This window comes from Homarus americanus, unplaced genomic scaffold, assembly GCF_018991925.1.
Source record: "Homarus americanus isolate GMGI-L3 unplaced genomic scaffold, GMGI_Hamer_2.0 scaffold34360, whole genome shotgun sequence".
Classification (NCBI taxonomy): domain Eukaryota; kingdom Metazoa; phylum Arthropoda; class Malacostraca; order Decapoda; family Nephropidae; genus Homarus; species Homarus americanus.
The window spans coordinates 10,474,715-10,496,326 of record NW_024739403.1 but is presented as its reverse complement, the minus strand read 5'-3'; the positions used below and the strand labels follow the sequence as shown (position 1 = coordinate 10,496,326).

The 21,612-nt window shown below is 39.9% G+C and overlaps 1 protein-coding gene across 1 annotated transcript in view; it reads left to right on the top strand.

Moving 5' to 3' along the window:
• Positions 1-21,612, top strand: part of LOC121874645 (ribosome production factor 2 homolog) — a 109,703-nt gene that overhangs the window by 36,649 nt on the left and 51,442 nt on the right. The window contains exon 3 of the mRNA XM_042378875.1: positions 6,022-6,301. Coding sequence (XP_042234809.1) covers positions 6,022-6,301 — 280 coding nt within the window. The remainder of the gene's footprint in view (positions 1-6,021; positions 6,302-21,612) is intronic.

Genomic DNA, 21,612 nt, shown 5'->3' with positions numbered 1-21,612 from the left:
CCCCTGAGCTACACGGTACACGTGTTTTTCGAATCGTTTTCAGTTAAAAAACTGTTACATCACATGTATATTTTACCTTAACTGTGCCTGAATGAATATATTCTCGGAAATAAATAGTAGTTTTGCTGAAACGTGATGTATTTTAATGTAAATTAGGATAAAATACATGACGAAAACAAAAGATTTTACCTAACCTTCTGATGTTCAAGAGAAGTTACTCGTTTTTTTAAAATAGTTTTCGGTTAAAATACTGTTATATTACAATGATATTCTATTTATATTGTGCTTGATATAATACATTCATAGAAATGTAATATTTTTGCTGAAATGACGTATGTATTACAGTGGAAAGTGGGATAAAATCGTGACGAAAACAATGAATTTCACTTTCTTTCGTTCAAAAGATGTTACCGTAATCGCTTTTCGATTGGTTTTCAGTTAAAAAACTGTTGTATTACAATAATATTCTATCCTAATTGACTTGAATAAATACTACGATACCATATTTCTGAATATTTTCATTAAAATCCATCTAAATCATTTTCCTTGTCATCGTCTGCAGCACCAAACAGCTTCTCCCAGTCCTCTCCTTGAACAGGGCTAGAGGGTACGTGTTTTTCGAATCGTTTTCAGTTAAAAAACTGTTACATCACATGTATATTTTACCTAAACTGTGCCTGAATGAATATATTCTTGGAAATAAATAGTAGTTTTGCTGAAACGTGATGTATTTCAATGTAAAATAGGATAAAATACATGACGGAAACAAAAGACTTTACCTAAGCTTCCGATGTTCTTGAGATGTTATTCGTTATTTAATAGTTTTTGGTTAAAATACTGTTATATTACAATGGTATACTATTCATACTGTGCTTGATATAATGCATTCACAGAAATGTAATATTTTTGCTGAAATTACGTACGTATTACAGTGGAAAGTGGGATAAAATCGTGACGAAAACAATGACTTTGAAATATAATGCAATATTAACCCCTAAATCGGTTATTTTGGACAGTCGGCTAAAACAGACACCCTTCCTCCCCCTATTAGTCCGAATTAACAAGGGTCGCCTGTACTACCAATTGGGAATTTTGTAGGTTGTACTTCGACATTGCTGTGATATACTAGAAAATCACACAAATAACATCCTTTCTTTAATATCCATTGAACGCCTGTTCTATTCAGAATCAGTACATCTGTCAAACCACCTGGGCGTATCGTGCTCAACGTAGATTCACACGACAACCCTTTTACCTTGCATGTTTCCGGGAGACACAACATCTGTGCCCGTGTACACGTCTAGTAATTCGACAGTTGCTTTGGTGAATTCCTCATTCTGGTAATGGAGAGTACTCTTCAAAATTGCAGGTACAGGTTGTACCTCTCTAGTCCGGCATTCTGTGGTCCAGAAACTCCTGTGGTCCGGAACGATTTTAGTTTGTCCAATAGGTAGATAGGCAGCTTTTTTTTTTCTTTTTTTTTACTTTTCTGAATTATTATCAATATTACAGGAGTATTAAATTTTTGCCCCGCAGGCCCCAATGTGGGTCAGTGACCTATGCCCGGGTGGGCTAATCCCCGTAAAAGAACAACAACAAAGCCGCAGGAAATTAAGGTTTGTTTACATCCGGCAGTTCGGCTGCACTCTCTCTCTCTCTCTGCCTGTCTATACAGAGTACAACATTTAACCCTTCAATATATATGAGCAGTAAATAAGTGTTGCTTTCATATTCTTGTGTAGAGTAATGACGATATGTTTTCACATGTGCGCACTTACATACGCGCAGTCTCAGTTTTGTTTTTACCATTAACGGTTAGCTACTTATATTGTTCCATTTATTAACATTAAATAACATTACAGGTACTTCAAACAACCATATTAATATTTTACATTAATTTTACTACAGCTACAATCAGGGTCTTATTTTCTTCAGTTTTATACAGGTTGTACCTCTCTAGTCTGGCAACCTCGGGACCTGACCGGTGCCGGAACATGGAAATTCACCCTTTTCCTGGATAGATAGTGACTTGTGCTTAAGCCTGGAAGCACTAGCACCACTTTCTCTGCATCATGGTCTCTTTGAAGACATATTGAAGGGTTAAATGTCGTATAGTAGCTTCTCAAATTTCGCAAGTTTTTAATTCTTAACGTATTTTATTGGAACACACACAAAAATAAATAAATAAAAATTTTGACGGCGGAAACTTGAATTTCGACGGGTTTGAACGGCCCGCCAACGTGCAGACGACGTGCATAATCGTGTAAACAGCGTCATTTCTCTTATGTACAAAAGATTCATTATTGTTTATTACTGAATGTCTTTTTTATTGAATTAATGAAAAAGCTGTGAATTCTAGAATTTTATTCTTTGCCTTTTTTATATCATAAATTGTAGACTTTCCAATGTCATATGTTTCCATTAGAACAGTATTGCTCACACCACGTTCTAGTTTCTTAATTATTTCAAGTTTGTCACTCAATTTCAACGTGTTCTTCTTTCTCTTCACACAACGAAGTTTATCTACTTTAGGAGCCATTATTATGGGCTTGTACAGTACTCTGTAAATGGAAAGAGTAGGACTCAAAATATTGTTATATTACAATGGTATTCTATTCATACTGTGCTTGATATAATGCATTCACGGAAATGTAATATTTTTGCTGAACGTACGTATTACAGTGGAAAGTGGGATAAAATCGTGACAAAAACAATGACTTTCGCTTTCTTTCATTCAAAAGATGTTACCGTAATCGCTTTTCGACTGGTTTAGTTAAAAAACTATTGTATTACAATAATATTCCCTCCTAATTGACAATAAATACTTGAATGGTAATATACAATGTTTTTGTTGAAACTACCCGTGTTTCTGTGTAAAGTGTCGTAATAATAAATGGTAAACAATTTGCCTTCGGCACTTGGTGTTTCAGGCACGACGAGCCTCAGTTTATAGGACGTAGAGCGTTTTTACTGAAGGTTTTGTTGTTCCATTACCCTCAAAAACTTGGGTCGACCTATAAACAAGGAATATCATAAATTAACGATTTCTAGGTCAAAAAATCAGGGTCGACCTATAAACGAGGGGGGTTATAGACGAGTATATACCGTACTGCAATCAACGCTCGCGACACCACACAACCGTCTAGCTACTTGTGAAATGTCACTTGTTAGTAAAGTTTATGAAACCATTTGCAACAGTGTACTGTAGAATGCTGACTTGGGGCTTCTTTACTTGTTATTAACAGGATTTTCACCAAACAGGCTGTATGATATATTAATAATTCTGCATCTCTGCTGGATGACAGAGATGAGGAGCACTCACTAATTATCGTCTCAATACGGGATATAGTTTTAACACTCGGATTATGTAACACGTCACTGTTTTTTGTTTCTTTGTTTTCACAAAACACAGACGTCTTGGTATGTCTACCGGCTAATCGTATTCGTTAACCACCTGGCTGCCACCTATATGTTACGTTGGTTAATTCCCCAGTTAACCAGGTTGGTAACACATATAATATATTTGGGCTTTTGGTAACGAAACCCAATTGAAGTTTTTTGTTTTATTATAATAGTATTGTGTTTATAATTCCTGAGTGTATATCAACCTTAAGTTCCACTATTTATGAGTGAATGAGAAAGAGGACGGCGTTTATGTAAAATAAATGTGGATCAACGTCCGTTCGATAAAACTTGGTGTGAGTGACTGACTAAGGCATCGCACTGGTGCACGCTTACATAGATGCTGACATATGGGCTTCTCCCTCTTGGGAAAGTTACCCTTCACGTGATCAGTTCATGTCTTACTCATAGTTAGTGGAAAGTTACAGGTGGTGGATCTGAATATAAAATCAGATGTAAGTAACCCATTTATATAATACTTCTGTTGATGAGACAGGGGCCATTACATATATATGAGATTACACAACCATCATAAGGAATATTAACACAAATCATTTGCCTGTCTTAATTAAAAGCTGTTATCACTAACACAAAAATGTTAATAATTCTTATTCTCTTATGGTACATTAAGGGGTTTTATCATATATTCACAAGGTATTATTTCTCTAGAGCAAGAAACCATGATTTCTGTTCGGAAACAGATGATCGTTTGCGCTGATTAGGAACGCGGAGTCTGTCATTTTCAACTACTTGAAGGACTTCTTGAAAGCACTCCTCATCCCTGGCAACATTAAGAAAGTCATGGCAAAGTTTTACACCACGCTCTGCAGCCTCATTGGCGACCTGAAGCTTGTCCACAACCCGTTTCATGTTCAGGCAGTCGTCATGATCCGCCCATTCACTGGCTGGACTGTGGAGAAACTGATAAGGCATGCTTAAAATGGTGAAGAACCGGCTTGAGTCAGGCCCAATTAGGTCCACCAGGGCAGTGCCACTTTCTGGGATAGGGGGAAGATATGGCTTTCCATAGCCCCCATGATTGAGCCCCACTCTCTTAGTATATTCAGTGCCTTCATGGCAAAGAAGGGCCTTCCTCACCTCCTCTTTTGTCCTTTCTTGTACTTGGGACGAGAACAAAGCCAGTGGGGCCAATTCCTCAGTTAGGTACCAAGTGTGTCTACCAAGTGCGTCTACCAAGTGCCACACTTGCTTTGTCAACTATTGTGGCGTCATATGGGGCAAATTCAGCCAAGGTTTTGACCAAATTCAAGTCATTGAGTGGCACACTTGCTGGAACGGGGCAAACAATCCACCATGGGACATAAACAGCGACTGTGAACACAGCAAACCGTTCTAACTTGCTGATTTGACTTTTAGTCACAACCTCGGCTTTGGGAAACTGCTCTTTGATCTGGCCTGACAAAAGAACAATCTTGAGGGTGCAGAGCAGTTTAGCCATCCACCTTCCTTTGTGAAGTGCGCCGGGGTAGACCATCGTGAAGTTCACTGGCTCGGATCCTTTAGTTTCAAGCAGCAGACGAAGCTCTACCAGCTCCTTGTAATCGCCACGTGTAAGTGGTTGGGCTAGAGATTCACGGAAGAAGTCAGCCATCTCCAGCTGGCGCTCCTCAAACACTCCAGGCATTGCGGGGTAGTAGTATTTCTTTTTTTCATTGTACGGCGCAGAGCGTGGTGTAAAACTTTGCCATGACTTTCTTAATGTTGCCAGGGATGAGGAGCGCTTTCAAGAAGTCCTTCAAGTAGATGAAAATGACAGACTCCGCATTCTTAATCAGCGCAAACGATCGTCTGTTTCTGAACAGAAATCATGGTTTCTTGCTGTAGAGAAATAATACCTTGTGAATATATGATAAAACCCCTTAATGTACCATGAGAGAATAAGAATTATTAACTTTTTTGTGTTAGTGATAACAGCTTTTAATTAAGACAGGCAAATGATTTGTGTTAATATCCGTTATGATGGTTGTGTAATCTCATATATAGGCGCGTATGCCGTATAAGCAAAATCGCTATTTTTCAAATTGCTGGTGCTCACTCAAATATGCATGAATCTTCAAAAAATTGCACGTGGGTATTTTTTATGTCAATATGCAACACCAAAATTTTGAACAGCATTTTAGGACAAAGTTGGGGCAACTGTCACACCCTATTGTAGGGCACTTTTATTACTTATTATAGTTATATTAACATTATATTAGATGTTTTTAACCATATTTATGCATCATATTTATGCACTCAGACTTGGTATAAAACTAGATGATGCAGACGGCATATATGTGAAACCAATGACATACAATGAAAATATCTTCTTATATTTGTTAGCAACATATATATGTGAAATGACATATGTCACTACAAAAGGACCCCTGGTACTACATCCCAAATTGTTGTATAATATCTACTGTAGTTATATTACCTAAAAAAAATCTCAAAGGAAATAACAAAATTTTAATCATGATTTTTTCATTCTTGACTTAAATCAGTTTAAATCATTTGATTTAAATCATATTAACCCTGGTTATACTGGACAAATAGACATCCATTATTGGGAATATCCCTTATTGAGGGGGTTTACTGTACAATATATTGTTTTTCCAGGTCGGATGTTTGATCATCATCTGTTGGACATGGTGGAACTTGGGTTAGAAAATTACAAGGGGCTCTCACAATTCAAAAACACAAAGATTTCTGCTGGCACCAAACCTTGCATCATCTTCTCGGGAGCTCAGTTTGAAGATGTGACAGAGTTCAGAAGACTAAAAAACTTGTTAATAGACTTCTTTCGTGGTGTGGAAGCATCACAAGTACGGTTGCAAGGGTTTGAACATACTCTCCAGTTCACAGCAGTTGAAGGGAAAGTGCTCTTCAGAAGCTACAAGTAAGTTAATCAGTTACAGGTTTGACCCTGGTAATCCGGGACCCGATAGTCCGGCAGCATTGATGGTTCGGGACGCATATACAGTTGTACCCCGCTTTACGCGGTTTCACTTAACGCGATTTCTCATATACGCGGTGCCTCGCCAGAACCTAACTTCCACTTAACGCAGTTCATCTACCCATATACGCGCAGAGTGTCCGGCTCGAGACGCTATTTTTAGATTCGCCCCACCCGCCTGCTCCCTCCTCCGCCTCCGCCTGGGCAAGCCGCGCGGTAAGGTTGCGCAGTGCATGTCTCTGTTGCGTTATCACTTACGTCATATGACGTATCGGACTGCGATTGGCCATGCATCCCTACCCCCCTCTGCTGCTAGCTGTAATTGGTTTAAAGTAATATGACGTGTCCACCTGGGGAGGGAGGGAGGAAAGACAACGCTTGACCTAGCCGCAGCAGTTTCATCCCTCAAGGCTACACCGTGTATACGTGCATCCATTGTTCTGTGAAATGGCTTCCACCGGACCACCACCGCCACCAGAGAGAAACCTTTCCTTACCTGGACCCAGCGGCCCTAAGCCAAAGAAGACATGACGTTCCTTAAGCTACGAAGTGAAATACCAGATCGTTCAAGATTTGGAGAAAGGAACACGTCAAGCTGATCTCGCGCGCCAGCATGGCGTGAACGAATCTACAATTCGTACTACAGGTTGTACCTCTCTAGTCCGGCATTCTGTGGTCCGGAACGATTTTAGTTTGTCCAATAGGTAGATAGGCAGATTTTTTTTTTTTTTTTTTTTACTTATCTGAATTATTATTATTACAGGAGTATTAAATTTTTGCCCCTCAGGCCCTAATGTTGGTCAGTGACCTATTCCCGGGTGGGCTAATCCCCTTAAAAAAAAAAGCCGCGGGAAATTAAGGTTTGTTTACATCCGGCAGTTCGGCTGCTCTCTCTCTGCTTGTCTATACAGAGTACAACATTTAACCCTTCAATATATATGAGCAGTAAATAAGTCTTGCTTTCATATTCTTATGTAGAGTAATGACGATATATTTTCACATGTGCGCACTTACATACGAGCAGTCTAACTTTTTTTTTTACCATTAATGGTTAGCTACTTATATTGTTCCATTTATTAACATAAAATAACATTACAGGTACTTCAAGCAACCATATTCATTTTTTTACATTAATTTTACTACAGCTAAACTCAGGGTCATATTTTCTTCAGTTTTATATGTAGAACCAATCAGTCACTGGTTTCGTAAGCTTTAACATAAACAATGCCGGCAGCCGTCTCGTCTCCTCTAATATTCCACGTACAGTGACCCCTCCATTAACGAACTCAATCCGTTCCAGAAGGTCGTTCGTTAACCGAAAAGTTCTTTAACCGAAACCATTGTTTCAATGGGTTTTTGGGTAATTGGTTCCAGCTCACCGAAAATTTCCTAAATTCAACAAAAATGGTAGAAAAGTTCACTTACTTTGAGGTGTGTATGTAGAAGGCTCCTGGATGATGATGATGATGGGAATTAGAATGGGGATGGAGGAGAAGGAAGAAGAAAAGGCATTGGGGTAGAAGAGAAGTCACCCCATGGCACCATTTCATCCATACAATTTTAGTTCTCTTGGTGTATTTCAAGATTATTTTCTTTATATCAACACGGCACTGCATTATATATTGTCAATATGTAAAATATATTTCAAAATGACCAACAATTTGCTTGGAAACACAGAAAAAAAGCGTTTAGTTGAAGAGTCTCAAGCAAGATGTTACCTCCAGTGAAAACAGAGAGAGACTAACTCCTGTTTGCTGTGTTAAGAGGCTGGATGCCGCGCATTAAACTAGTCACTTTACCTTCAATTATGTTCAATAATTGTTAAAATGACTAAAAAATTGAATATTAAACTTTTAAAATTATTGAACAGTATAAACTTCTTGATATTTACTAAAATAATAAGGAATTTAAGCCCTAGAACCGATTAATGTATTGGCGGACTGATACTAAAGCTGGTTGCCCAGTCAGTGCAAGCGAAAACATGTTGAGGTCGGTTCGTAAGAACTTCGTTAACCGAATTTTTTTTCGTTAACCGAATTGAAGATCCTTATGGAAGGCAGTTCGTTAATCGAAATTACGTTAACCGAGGTGTTCGTTAAACGAGGGGTCACTGTATTATTAATAAATTGTATTGTTAATTTTGCACTCACGAACATTAATTGAATAAAAACAAATTCAGAAACATTAATTAAAATATATATGAACAGTAAATAAGTGTTGCTTTCATATTCTTATGTAAAGTAATGATGATATATTTTCATGTGTGCGCATGCGCACTTACATATGCGATCTCTCTTTTTTCTTTACCATTATCGTTAGCTACTTCTATTGTTCCATTTATTAACATTAAATAACATTACTTAAAACAACCATATTAATTTTACTACAGCTACAACCAAGGTCTTATTTTCTTCAGTTTTATATGTAGAACCAGTCAGTCACTGGTTTTGTAATCAACGAATACAATGCTGTGTCATTTCCTCGTGTGTTTTAATATTCTACGTATTATTAATGAATTGTATTGCTCATTTTGCACACATAAACATTAATTCAATAAAAAAGACATTCAGTAATAAACAATAATGAATCTTTTGTACATAAGAGAAATGACTCTGTTTACACGATTATGCACGTCGTCTGCACGTTGGCGGGCCGTTCTAACCCGTCGAAATTCAAGTTTCCGCTGTCAAAATTTTTATTTATTTATTTTTTGTGTGTTCCAATAAAATACGTTAAGCATTAAAAACTCACGAAATTTGAGAAGCTACTATACGACATTTAACCCTTCAATATGTCTTCAAAGAGACCATGCTGCAGAGAAAGTGGTGCTAGTGCTTCCAGGCATAAGCACAAGTCACTATCTATCCAGGAAAAGGGTGAATTTCCATGTCCGGCAATTTCCATGGTCCGGCACCGGTCAGGTCCCGAGGTTGCCGGACTAGAGAGTTACAACCTGTATTAAGAAGGATGCAGCCAAGATCAAAGAGCACATGACAATCACAAAGTCTGCAGGTGCTTCAATGATGAAGTATTCCCAGAACAAGGTGCTGCTAAAGGTGGAAAATTTGCTGGTGAGTTACTTGATTCGTCAGGCGCGACGCAACATGGCGGTGGACACGCGATCCGTTCAAGAGTATGCACGTGAACTGTACGTAGCAGTGTCACGTAAGATTGGAATTGCAGAGCCCAAACCCTTCAATGCTTCCTCTGGTTGGCTGCATAGGTTTAAGATGAGGAACAAAATCATCAACATTGGTGGTGAAGAAGCGAGTGCTGACCGTGTGGTGGCTAGAGATTTTCCTCCATTCTTACGTGAGGTTATGAAGGAAGGGCAGTTCACTGACGACCAGGTGTTCAACATTGACAAATTCGGCCATTTTTGGAAAAAGCTGCCTACCAAGACCTTCGTTGTCCAGTCTGCCAGCAAGGTTCGGGGTCGGAAGTTGCAGAAGGAGCGCATCACCGTCCTCTTTACAACCAATGCCTCCGGTACCTGTAAACCAAAGTTATCGGTGATTCACACAGCCCGCAAGCCGCACACCTACAAGAATATGGACATGAACAAGCTTAATGTCCACTGGCTAACCGCACATAAGGCGTGGATGTTCTCTGCTCTGTCCCTCTCCTGGTTTGACTACTGTTTCGTTCCAGACGTCAAGAAATTCTGCGAGCAACAGAATGTTCCATTCAACATTTTGTTGCTCCTTGACAACGCACCAGGACACTCGCCCCTACTTATGGATCGTCACCCCAACGTAAAAGTTGTCTTCCTTCCTCCCAACACTACGTCATTAATCCAGCCCATGGACCAGGAGTTAATCTGCAATGTTAAAGCTGCATACTCGGCAAAGAAATTCAAGCTCCTGAACGACTCTACCAACACCAAGGATGAGTTGCGTAAGCTGGGTGACACCGACAGCGAGAGTAAAAGCGACGAGGACAAGGAACAAGAGGTGGCGACTCAAGAAGTTCTCGTCAAACAGTTTTGGAAGAAGTTTAACGTCAAACAAGCTGTAGACTTCTTGGTAGAGGCATGGGATCAGCTGTCTCTTGCTACGATTCGTCACGCATGGAGATGTGTTGCATGGCATACCAGCTGAGAAGAGGAGTGAACCTGTGACTGGTGAGGTTCAGACTGTTGCAGAAGCAGTGGATCTTGCCAGAGAAGCTGCGCTCAATATTACAGCTGAAGGCTTCTCCGAGACCACCAACGAAGACATCCTGGAGGTGATCAGAGATCCTGAAGTGACTGCCGACGAGATGTTGGAAGAAGATCATGTCAGTGAAGAGGAAGAAGAAGGTGCGTCATTCTCCGAAGAACACAGTTTAAGTCATAGTGATATTAAGGGTGCCATGGAGTGTGCAGAGAAAATGAAGTCCTTCCTTTCCCGCGACAATAACAATGACCGCTATGAAGTCTTCCATACCCGGCTGGTGCAGGCTATGGAGCCGTACATCAAGGTGTATCAAGACAACATAAACACCAGCCGTCAAAAAAGCATAACCGAGTTCTTCGCCCGCAACCCATCACAGCCAGCCCAAGCCAGTGATAGTGACAGAGGTAGAGACAGTGAAGATGACTTTGAGGGATTTGTCAGGGAGGCCATAACAAGTGTGGGTGACAGTGATGGTAACTCACCTGAGGGCCAGTAGCCTGCCCTCTGCCTCGGAACCAGCCTCCATCCCCGTACGCCGACCCATCTCTTCTACTAACTTAAGTGTTCAACATAACTTTTAGTTTTCTAACCTAACCTTTATTTTTCCTAACTTAACCTTTATTTTTCCTAACCTAACCTCTTCTATATTACTTGTTTTTTCATACCATCATAAAGTTAAGATAAAATTTTACTACAACATAGTTGTGTGTCGTCAAAAAGTGGAGTTTGGGGGTCGGGCCAGTTTCTATTGGAATTAATCCCATATGTTCTGTTGTTCACTTCGCGCGGTTTTCACTTAACACGGTACCCTGTGGGTTTTATTGACCGCGTTAAGCAGGGTACAACTGTGTATGCATTACACCGATTTAAGCTTGCATATTTATCTTACATTGTGGATTTACATGAAATATATATATATATATATATATATATATATATATATATATATATATATATATATATATATATATATATATATATATATATATATATATATATATATTTATTTATTTATTTATTTATTTATTTATTTATTTATTTATTTATTTATTTATTTATTTATTTATTTATTTGTGTAATAAATGTATGTAGTAAGTATGTACAGTAATCTTTTTCACTCAAATCCTAATGAAACACTATTGAATTAGAATACTGTAGCTGGTGTAAACAGTCGGAACAGTCCCACCACCAATTGTCTCTCGTGAAGTAAGCTTATAAATTAAAGAAAATACTTGCAGTGTGTTTAATATGTTACAGTATGTTAAAAATAAATAAATAAAAAAATAAATCGGTAAATCCATTTCAAGTAAATGAAACAATTGTATTCGACACTGAAATTAGTTCCAGTTAAATAACAGACGTTTAAGTGAGTCACTAGTGTTTACACTACACCAACCGTAACATTTGATGCCATTACTTGAAGTGAATTGGCTTTATTTTAAAAAACCAAGGATGTGTAAACAGCACTGGTCAATGGGATGGTTGGTAAAGGACTACTGGGTCAGTAAGCTCCCAATGGTAAGTGTCACATTTGGGGTACCGGTCTTATACAACGAATAGAGCTCAAAAGCTACTTTTTAAATGGAAATTTTGGGGGTCGTCTTATACACCCCGTCGCCTTGTAGGCCGAGATATACGGTAACCCCGCGCCAAGCCACAACAACCGTTCGAGTGGAATCGCGTTAGAGCAAACGCGTTCGCGATTTACAAATATTCCTCTATTCATCAATCGCGTTAGAGCCAATTCGCGTTGTCAAAACACGCATTATAGCAGAACTCACTGTATATATATGAATATACATATATATATTTGTAACCGGTCGGAATTTACTGGACTTTAATTTCTCATTTGACTTGGGGTTTATTAAATATTGTTGATGGTAATTGCAGTGGAAGCGCCCCTTTGAGAAAAATCCCGAACCAGCACAAGAACACTTAAATCTACTACACAAAATGACTTGTCCGTGACCCGTGGAAGGATAGCGTCTGTGACTGGGATGAATCAGACACACTGTAAAATTTAGACACTTATATTCCCTCCAACACTACAAACACAATCAATAATGGTACACCAACATATGCGCACCTCTTAACCTGAACTTAAAACACTACTCTGGGGAATAAAAGTTATACATGATGTTGAAATTATTAGAAACTCAGGCAATGCCTCATTAGAGAACGATAAGTTTAACGTATTAAGAAATGTTGCTTGCACTCATGAAACAGGCCTTAAGGGCTTTCAACAAAATAATATCCAGCACTGAGAAAATGGTATTAAAAAATAAGAAATTAATAACTCTACAATGAATAGGCCTTAAGGGCACTCAACAAAATTATATCACCCCAACAGATGCACACTTCCTAACCTAACTTAACTGAATCGGCTGCTTGTGCAATTAACCAGTCCGTTCACATATATTTATATTTGGGTTTTAAGTAACGAAACCCAAACGGTAGTTCCTTGTTTTATTATAAAAGGTTGTATATAATTCCTGAGTGTAGATCAACCGTAAGTCTCACTGTCTAGGAGTGAATGAGAAGGGGACGGCGTTTATGTATTATAAACGTTAGGTCACGTCCTTACAATATAAGTTGATGTGAGCGACTGACTGTGACGACCTCGCAGTGCGGGTTTACAGAAATGCTGAGCTATGGGTCTCGCCCTCTTGGGCGAGTTGCCCGCTCACGTGTCCAACTCATGTCTTACTCATAGACAGCGGAAAGTTACAGGGGGTGAATCTGAATATAATCTCAGATGTATTGACCCATTTATATAATATGTTCTGTTGATGAGACAGGGGCCCATTACATCGCTTGGTCACCTACCAGCCGAGCTCCGTGAGGCCTAAATAACTCACAGAGTACAGTACATTCTAGACAACCCTAACCATGTTATAAACAGATATGTAGACACTAAGCTGGGGATATTAATGTAGGGGTATTCGCTACTACAGGGGACCTAGACTTTAGTGTCGTATGGGTTAGTATGTTATGAATAATGTTGAATTTGGATGATACTGCCCTGTAATAACAGAACAGGAACATAATTGCCAGAATTAACAAAATAGAGGGAATCGTAAGACTTGGTAGTGCAAATTCCCGTGATAAGTAAAATGGCAATTTATTTTCCAAATCAGCAAAATGTGTCTCGTTCAAGAAGGCTAAAACTTTTAATTTCTCTGATACTATTTGAATGTCCTTGATAGTGAAATTCATTACAGGAAGTTGAATTAAAGCAGACTTGAGTTTTCGATTTAACGCAAAATGCTGATGAGTAGGCAAGGTCCGTAATGTACTACAAGTGATTTCACAGTAATCCGGAGCCTTGTAATGCCCTTTCACAACTAGCTGCTTAACACCATTTTGGCATTTTAAAAGTACAGTAGTGAGATTTGGAAAGAACAAATACTGCAAATTGTGAAGGTGAGCGTGGAACACAGTCTTTAGACTAACTGGCCTATAACTGCATTGTGCTAACGCTGTGCGTACATTTGGTTGTATGACTGCCAATTCACATGTTCCCTCTGCAGCAGGAATAAATGCAAACATGTAGGCTGGACATACGTGTAGGTGTAGATAAGATGACTTACACCGTGACAGTACCTCAGAATCCTCCATTGATAGCAACGAATATTCTTCATCGACTAAGAAAAGTTCTTTAGGCCCATCTAGGGTATACAGTGTGTCGTTCACAAACCAGGGGAAGGGTTCTAAATGCCATGCATTAAACTCATGTTGCCCTCGCATAGGAATGTGGATCAGAATTGCATTGTGCGTGAGGGTTGACTCCAACAGCGGGTAATAATATTGAACCTCATTGTCATTGAAAATAGGAGTTAAATGATACTGCAATTTGGCTATTTTTAAAGCTTCAAGAAGCGTCTGCACGGGCACAAGTTTCGCGTCCACACGTCCTATCCCGGCATCTACAATGCTGTCTATTAGTTCATTTTTAGAGGTTACAATTTTATGAACTGAAATTTCAGCAGCATGCAAATATTCTGTGAAGTAAAGGAGCCATTCTAACGTCGGGATTGCTTTCTGTAACCTAGTAACAATGCATTAACCTTTGATTCTAGAGCAGTAATCGCATGAAAGGTTTGAGAAATAACACGATTCTGTTGAGATACAGCCTGAACGACAACGTTCGTGAAACTATTGTCGAATTCATCGAAGCTGTGCTGAGACCATGAAGGATGTCCAATGCTGATTGTAGTTGGCTGTCGACGTTTTCCATCTGACGCTAAAGTACAAGTTAACTTCTACTCGCAGAACATAGTTTCATACAATAGTCATTTGGAACATTTTGCTTCTGAACAGTCTGTAAGGATGTATCAATCACGTCATCAACTGGAGGTACAATTATCTGGGTCTTCTTCAGACGATCCGCGTGCACGACATCTGCGATCTGTGCATTAGGCTTCCATATTTTGAATTTGTTGCCTGCTTCTTTTGAGATTATGCGGAAAGGACCAGAAAATTTCGCCGAAAGTTTGGAGTTCCTTTCAGGTTCTCTTAACATAACAGCGTCCTCAACGTTTAATGCGACAGGTTTAGCATGTTTATGTTGCTTGATGATCATTTCAGCGCGTGACGCCGCTAGCTGTGATCGTACTTGGTTATGAATTTCTGTAAAGACATGAATTTGTTTTGCCGCAAAATCATCCGTATTATATACCGGGTATGGCGCATCTGTAAGCATGTCGCAAGGCAGACGTTTATCTGTACCATAGACAATGTAGGCGCGTGTTTTGCCCGTAGAGCTATTAACTGACCCATTTATCGACGCTGCAACCTGCGGTAACCAATCCTCCCATGCGTATTGAAAACCACTGACAATTGGACGCAGTATTTCTAGGATTTTACGATTGGTTCTTTCAACAAGGCCATTAGCCTGTGGATGATAAGCTGTCACAAAAGTATGTTTAATTCCATATTGTGCACATATATGCTCTATTAGCTCATTCTTGAACTCTGTTCCATTGTCAGAGAGTAGAACTTTAGGCGTAGTATATGGACATATGAGATTCATCACTAATGCATAGGCTACTGCTTCGGCCGTTTTGCTTTTTAGTGGGACCAAGACCACGAACCTGGAAAAATGATCCACACACACTAAGACGTATCCTGATCCCTGATGACTCATTGGGAGTTGTAACAAGTCAATAGCGACTGTGTCAAACAGACGGTCTGGTGTAGGATATTGTAGAATCGGGGCAGGTGATCCTGTTGATCTTTTATGTTGAGCACATGCCAAACAATTAGCTATGTGTAATTCTATGTCTTTCTTCATAGTGTTCCAGAAATACTACTTTCGTAAATCCGCTAAGCATTTATCACGACCTTGGTGACCTGCTTGTGGAACAATGTCATTACTGCTTTGCGCAACGTGTCAGGTACGACTATTTGAGACACATTACCCTCAGGAGATTTTCTCGTCCTATTGAGTATGTTATGTCGTAATTCAAACTGACTTAAGGGAAGAAATAACTTGGGGAATTTAACATCCTCACCCGATTCAAGAGCAAAAGTAACAGCTGACCAATATGGGTCGCGTCGTTGCTCATCTTCCAGTTGCGAAAGAGTGAATGTTGATACAGGCATTACTGGTGCTATATTTCTTGACAGAGCGTCGGCGACAACATTCGTCCTCCCAGGGAAATACCTAAATTCGGGGTCAAACTCTTGAATTGTCAGATACCAGTGTGCTAATCTGCCTGATAAGTTTCTGCCATGGAACAGTTCGGTGACTGCCGCATGATCAGTAAAAACAGTTATCTTGTAGCCAAAGATAATGTCTTTGAACTTCTTAAGTGCCCACACAACGGCTGACGTTTCTAAATGCGTCACCGAATAACGTGTTTCAGCATCGATTAGTTTGCGACTTGCAAATGCTATCACTCTAAACTTCCTACGCGTATCCTCTTGCATGAGCACCGCTCCGACTTCAATTCCGGAAGCGTCAGTACAGAGAGTGAAAGGTTGAGTGTAGTCTGGGAATGCTAGAACCGGGGCATTGGTTTGCGCTGTCTTCAATGCCGTAAAACTTTCTTCGTGTTTAGCATCCCATATAAACATTGCATCTTTTTTGAGCAACCTCGTTAGGGGTGATGTTAATGTTGCATAGTCCTTGATAAAGGAACGATAATAACCAGATAATCCGAGAAAGCTACGCACATGATCATTTGAGGTAGGACGCGGGAACTGAGATACAGCTTTGACTTTATCATTAACTGTATGTATGCCCTCACCGTCAACTACGTGACCAAGGAAATGGATTCTGGATTTTAAAAACTCGCACTTCGAGTGTTTTATTTTGAGTCCTGCTGTGGAAAGTTTGGCCAAAACTTCACGCAGTTTAATCAGATGGGAATCAACGTCCTTACTGACTACTATTAGATCATCCAAATAAGCGCAGACTGTGTTACCAATTAGTCCGGCAAACAGGGTGTTGATCATTCTTTGTAATGTTAGTGGGGCATTTCTGAGACCAAATGGCATTCGTAGAAACTCAAAGTGGCCCAGGGGCGTGGTAAATGCCGTGATTTCTCGTGATTTCTCATCGAGTGGTATTTGCCAATACCCACTAAAATGTAATCTAAGTTGCTAAATAACGCATTATCCTTGCCTAAGGATTGCAATATGTCGCTCTAGATAGGCATAGGGTACCTATCAGGGATTGTTTGATCAATTGAAATCGGCGCCATCCAGACGAAGGGAATAATGGGCCAAAGTGATGGAGTTCAATGACATTCTATCTTATTCAGCCATATCTGTACCAAAGCTGCTGGCTGGCGAGGTAGTCTATAAGCTGGTACATAAATAGGTTGGTTCTCCTTTTAACGCTATATGATGGGATGTTAAATCTGCTTCAGACCTGAAGCGTTTCCCTGGCTATTATATGTCTATAGTCGGCAAGCAGCCTTCAAAAGGTTTGTCTTTGCCCTGAGGATGATCGACTACCTTAACAAGTGGCGCTGTTTGATCTATCCTGGCCAGTCGAGCCTGTTGGCAATTCACAAACAATACTCAATTGGGAATTTAGTAGGTTGCACTTCGACAGCTGTGATATAACTAGAAAACCACAATGATCCTTCTTTTTAAGATTCAGCTGAAAGTCGTTCGATTTAGAATCAGTATCATTGTCAAACCACAAGGCGGTAGCAACCAGGTAGATTCATGACAGCCTCTTTATCTTGTCAGAGACACAATAAACATCTGTGCCTGTGTCAGTAAATCGACAGTTGATTTGGTGATTTCTATTTCTAGATAATGGAGAGCACTCTTCAACCTCATGGTTAAATGATCAACCAACTCTTGCTGCTGTAATCACGCAGAAAGTGTGTGGTTGAGGTCAATAGTACCTTCTGACGAGATCACTTTCCTCTTAATAGAAGACAAGAATTTCGTCCCAGCAGAGCATAGGTTCAGAATGACTCATTGCTGTAGGAAACACCTTATCTAACACTATTATTATGTGATGAACATCTATCATGTTCTTCAGCAGCTGGTAGGATCAAGTAACCTGGCCAGAAAATTATACTGCTGGACTATATAGAGTCCAGAAGGGAGAACCACATCTTGAGAATCTGAGGTAACGTCACCATTCCTTGATTGAAACCCTGAGCTCAGTTTACTACATTAGGTCCCCCAATATTGAGGTGAGGGAATTTATGTAAACTCAGATATGATGTCAGGCCAATACATTAGCGCAAGCACCAGTGTTCATATCAAGAGCCAATTCATTATCCACTCTCACCGCCCACTGACAACATTTAATCTTTGCTAAGCGCTGCTACTAACGAGGCCGCTATAGAAGTGCTGAGGAGGTGATTGACTCTATCTATCCCTCTCCATGTTGTGGGTGCGCTGGCCCTCCCCGATGACCTGTCCTGGGGTGAACGCTTCTACTATGCCACACGAATCTCCAAGCCACTTAACCACCCCTAGTTTTATTAATACAACGAACCTTCATGAACCAGAGAAGTGTTTGAGAAGAGCGCACCATCGGCGCCCTTCGGCCATCATAAAAGGTCTGGCTTCCCCTCACTGTTTGACCTTGAGAATGGCTTTCACTCAAACCTAAAATTAGCAACATTACTCACCGAGCTTGAAAAAACCTTCCACATGCTTGCCTATTACAATGCGCATCGAACGAGAATTTATGTTTACTATCAGGCGGAGGAGCAACTGAGCGGCTGCCATAAGGAGTCTGGGGAGGTATTCACACCATCTGAGAATAACCGTGCTAGTGATCGTCACCGAGGGCTGCCAGTAAGGCCACAGAAGCCTGGGAAAGAGCTTGTTTTAATATTCCACCATATCCAAGGGTGGTCCATACTAAACTCCAAACCCGCCATAAAGGACGAATGACAGAAAGGAGAAAACTTATTAGTTCCAACAATGCTCCCACATTATCCGAGCATATCACCCATATTGTACCAGTCTGAGGACCAATCAACTCAATATCCTGCTAAATCCACCTTTACGTCAACAGAACCGATGGCGTCCAACAGCAGATAAACTGAAGTCAGCAATCCAACCATCTGAATATCCATTGCAGCCGGCCCAGCGACCTCCACCTCAAAAAATCCCAATTAACGCTCTAAACTCTACATAGTCAGGCCGCAAACCAAACGCATTCAAACGACCGCCAGCATAGGAACCCACATGATATGGAACGACATATGCTTTTTTTTTTCGCCGTCGTTGGCAGACTAGGTACCTAAGCATTCACACGAATAAAATGGAGACCATATAATCTACCTTTGTCCCGTGAATTTTGAACATAGCTTGCATGCTATTAATAACATTACTAGATTGAAAAAGGGTCACTGGTGAGGGTTGAGGACGCCATTGTAGTGCGCTAGCATATGTTAGTATTCTTACTTCCTAACAGCTGGGTTAATAAGGTTGTGCCAACAATTTAGCACTGATTACCACTATCACCCAAAATAGGTAACTGCTGTATACTTAGGTGAGAACCATAGTGACACCAGAATAGGGTATTTACCTGGTTTAAGCCGTCAAATGATTTTAAGTCTATAACTTTCACTACTTGTCGACTCATTTAACTGTGCCCCGACTCAAAAAATCTATGTCAGTCTAAGCTTTTATCATCGACGAATGGGTTATAAGCAAAATGCTGCGTTAGGCGTTCAATTTCATCTGGGTACATTAGACATGGGAACTTAGAAATCATTCATTAGCCCTTTAGTCAATGAATACTTTAACAGTAAAACAGATCACTTGCCTCCTCTCATTTACATACAAGACAAATGAATATGAATGCCCCAGTTAATTATTGCCACCATCAATATGAAGACAGACACACAAAAACCACTGTAAATATAGATATTCTAAATGGCGATTCCATTCTGAATACTTATCATTGAAATTGTCTCATCTCAACGAACCTTATCGGTGTGAAGATATCTTCGAATCGTAATTCATGTGTAGAATTATGGATACCCATATACAGAGGTAGTGCTATTCGTGGTAGAAATGTGATCCTTCAAGAGTCTGAGTCAGTTGGTGAGTGGAGCGGGCCTACCATGATGCGTGCGCAGTCCTGGTTTCTTGGCAATGATGAGACGCTTCTGCCTTAGTGAGCATGAGTCCATCAACTGGGGAGCCCTCGGCGATCAGAAACTGCTGATGATTGAGCAGATTACCACTCTTAGTTGGTCATGAATTAACCGCTGCTATGCCAATCTCACATCCACGATATCGGAGATCTTGTATGATAATAAACTTCGTAACTTCACACTTGACGAACAAAATCATGTTCAGCTGCTAGTGAAATACCAATTGTTAATCCAGGTTATGAAAACCTTTCCAACACTGTAACTAGAAAAATATGGAGGGGTCTATTTCAACGGCCCAATCTGATATACCAACAGCGCTGTAAAAAAATATGTATACCACGAATTCTGCAACATATTTATATGTGACAGAGATAAGAGCACTCACTCAAATATCGTTCAATACGGATATAGTTTAAACACCCTGATTATATAACGCATCACTGCTGTGTAATCCAGTTTTCAACAAAACAACCAAGGTGATACAATACCAGTTTGAAGAATCCGTACACACCGCTATCACCTATATAAACCGGCTGCTTGTGCAATTAACAACTGTTCACATATATTATATATTTGGGTTTAAGTAACAAAACCAAAAACAGTAGTTCCTTGTTTTATTATAAAAAGTTGTATATATAATTCCCGAGTATAAATCAAACCGCAAGTCTCCACTATCTAGAGTGAAAGAGAATGGACAGCACTTTTAAAACGAGAAACGTCCTTACGATAAGCTGAGTGAGCTACTGACTGAGGACCAAGCATTGCGGGTTTACAGAAATGCTGAGCTACGGGTCTCGCCCTCTCGGAGAAGCTGCCCGCCTCAAAAATCAACCCATGTCTACTCATGACAGGAAATTTACAGGGGCAGAATCTAAATATAATATCAGATGTATTGACCCATTTATATAATATGTCTCTGTTGATGATAAAATGGCTAAACTGTAACGTAGTCACACCTGACAGAATTCCCCACATGCTCGTAACAAAAAACCTGTCGCCCCTTCAACTTCACGAATCCTGTACATTAGAGAAACTCAAAAACAGGATACCAGATATTAAAGTTAACAAATCAAACACACCACCTAAACATAAATACTCGAACTCCACAACATCCACTAGTGGTCACTCCCACTAATAGCCACACTTCCACAGCCCCAACACAGATCCGCCAGGACTAAGATTCAACTATAACCAGGCTAACTCGAGAAAACTTCAAACAAGAATAAAATAAACCAGCAACCAACATAATAACACTTAAAAGACCAATCACTGACATAGTTACGAGCACGCAGCCATGCCATGAACACAAAATATACCCAAGACCACTTACACACACCCTCAATACTCACACCAATCAAGAATCATGGCCACATTACAAAGCATAACCTAATTAAACTAACCTCAACAACAAGGATGGACACCCCAGGAACGCAGACGGATATGCAATATAATACACGAACAGTTAAAAACATCTCAAAAAGCAATACGTACCGAACGAAGTATTACCGAT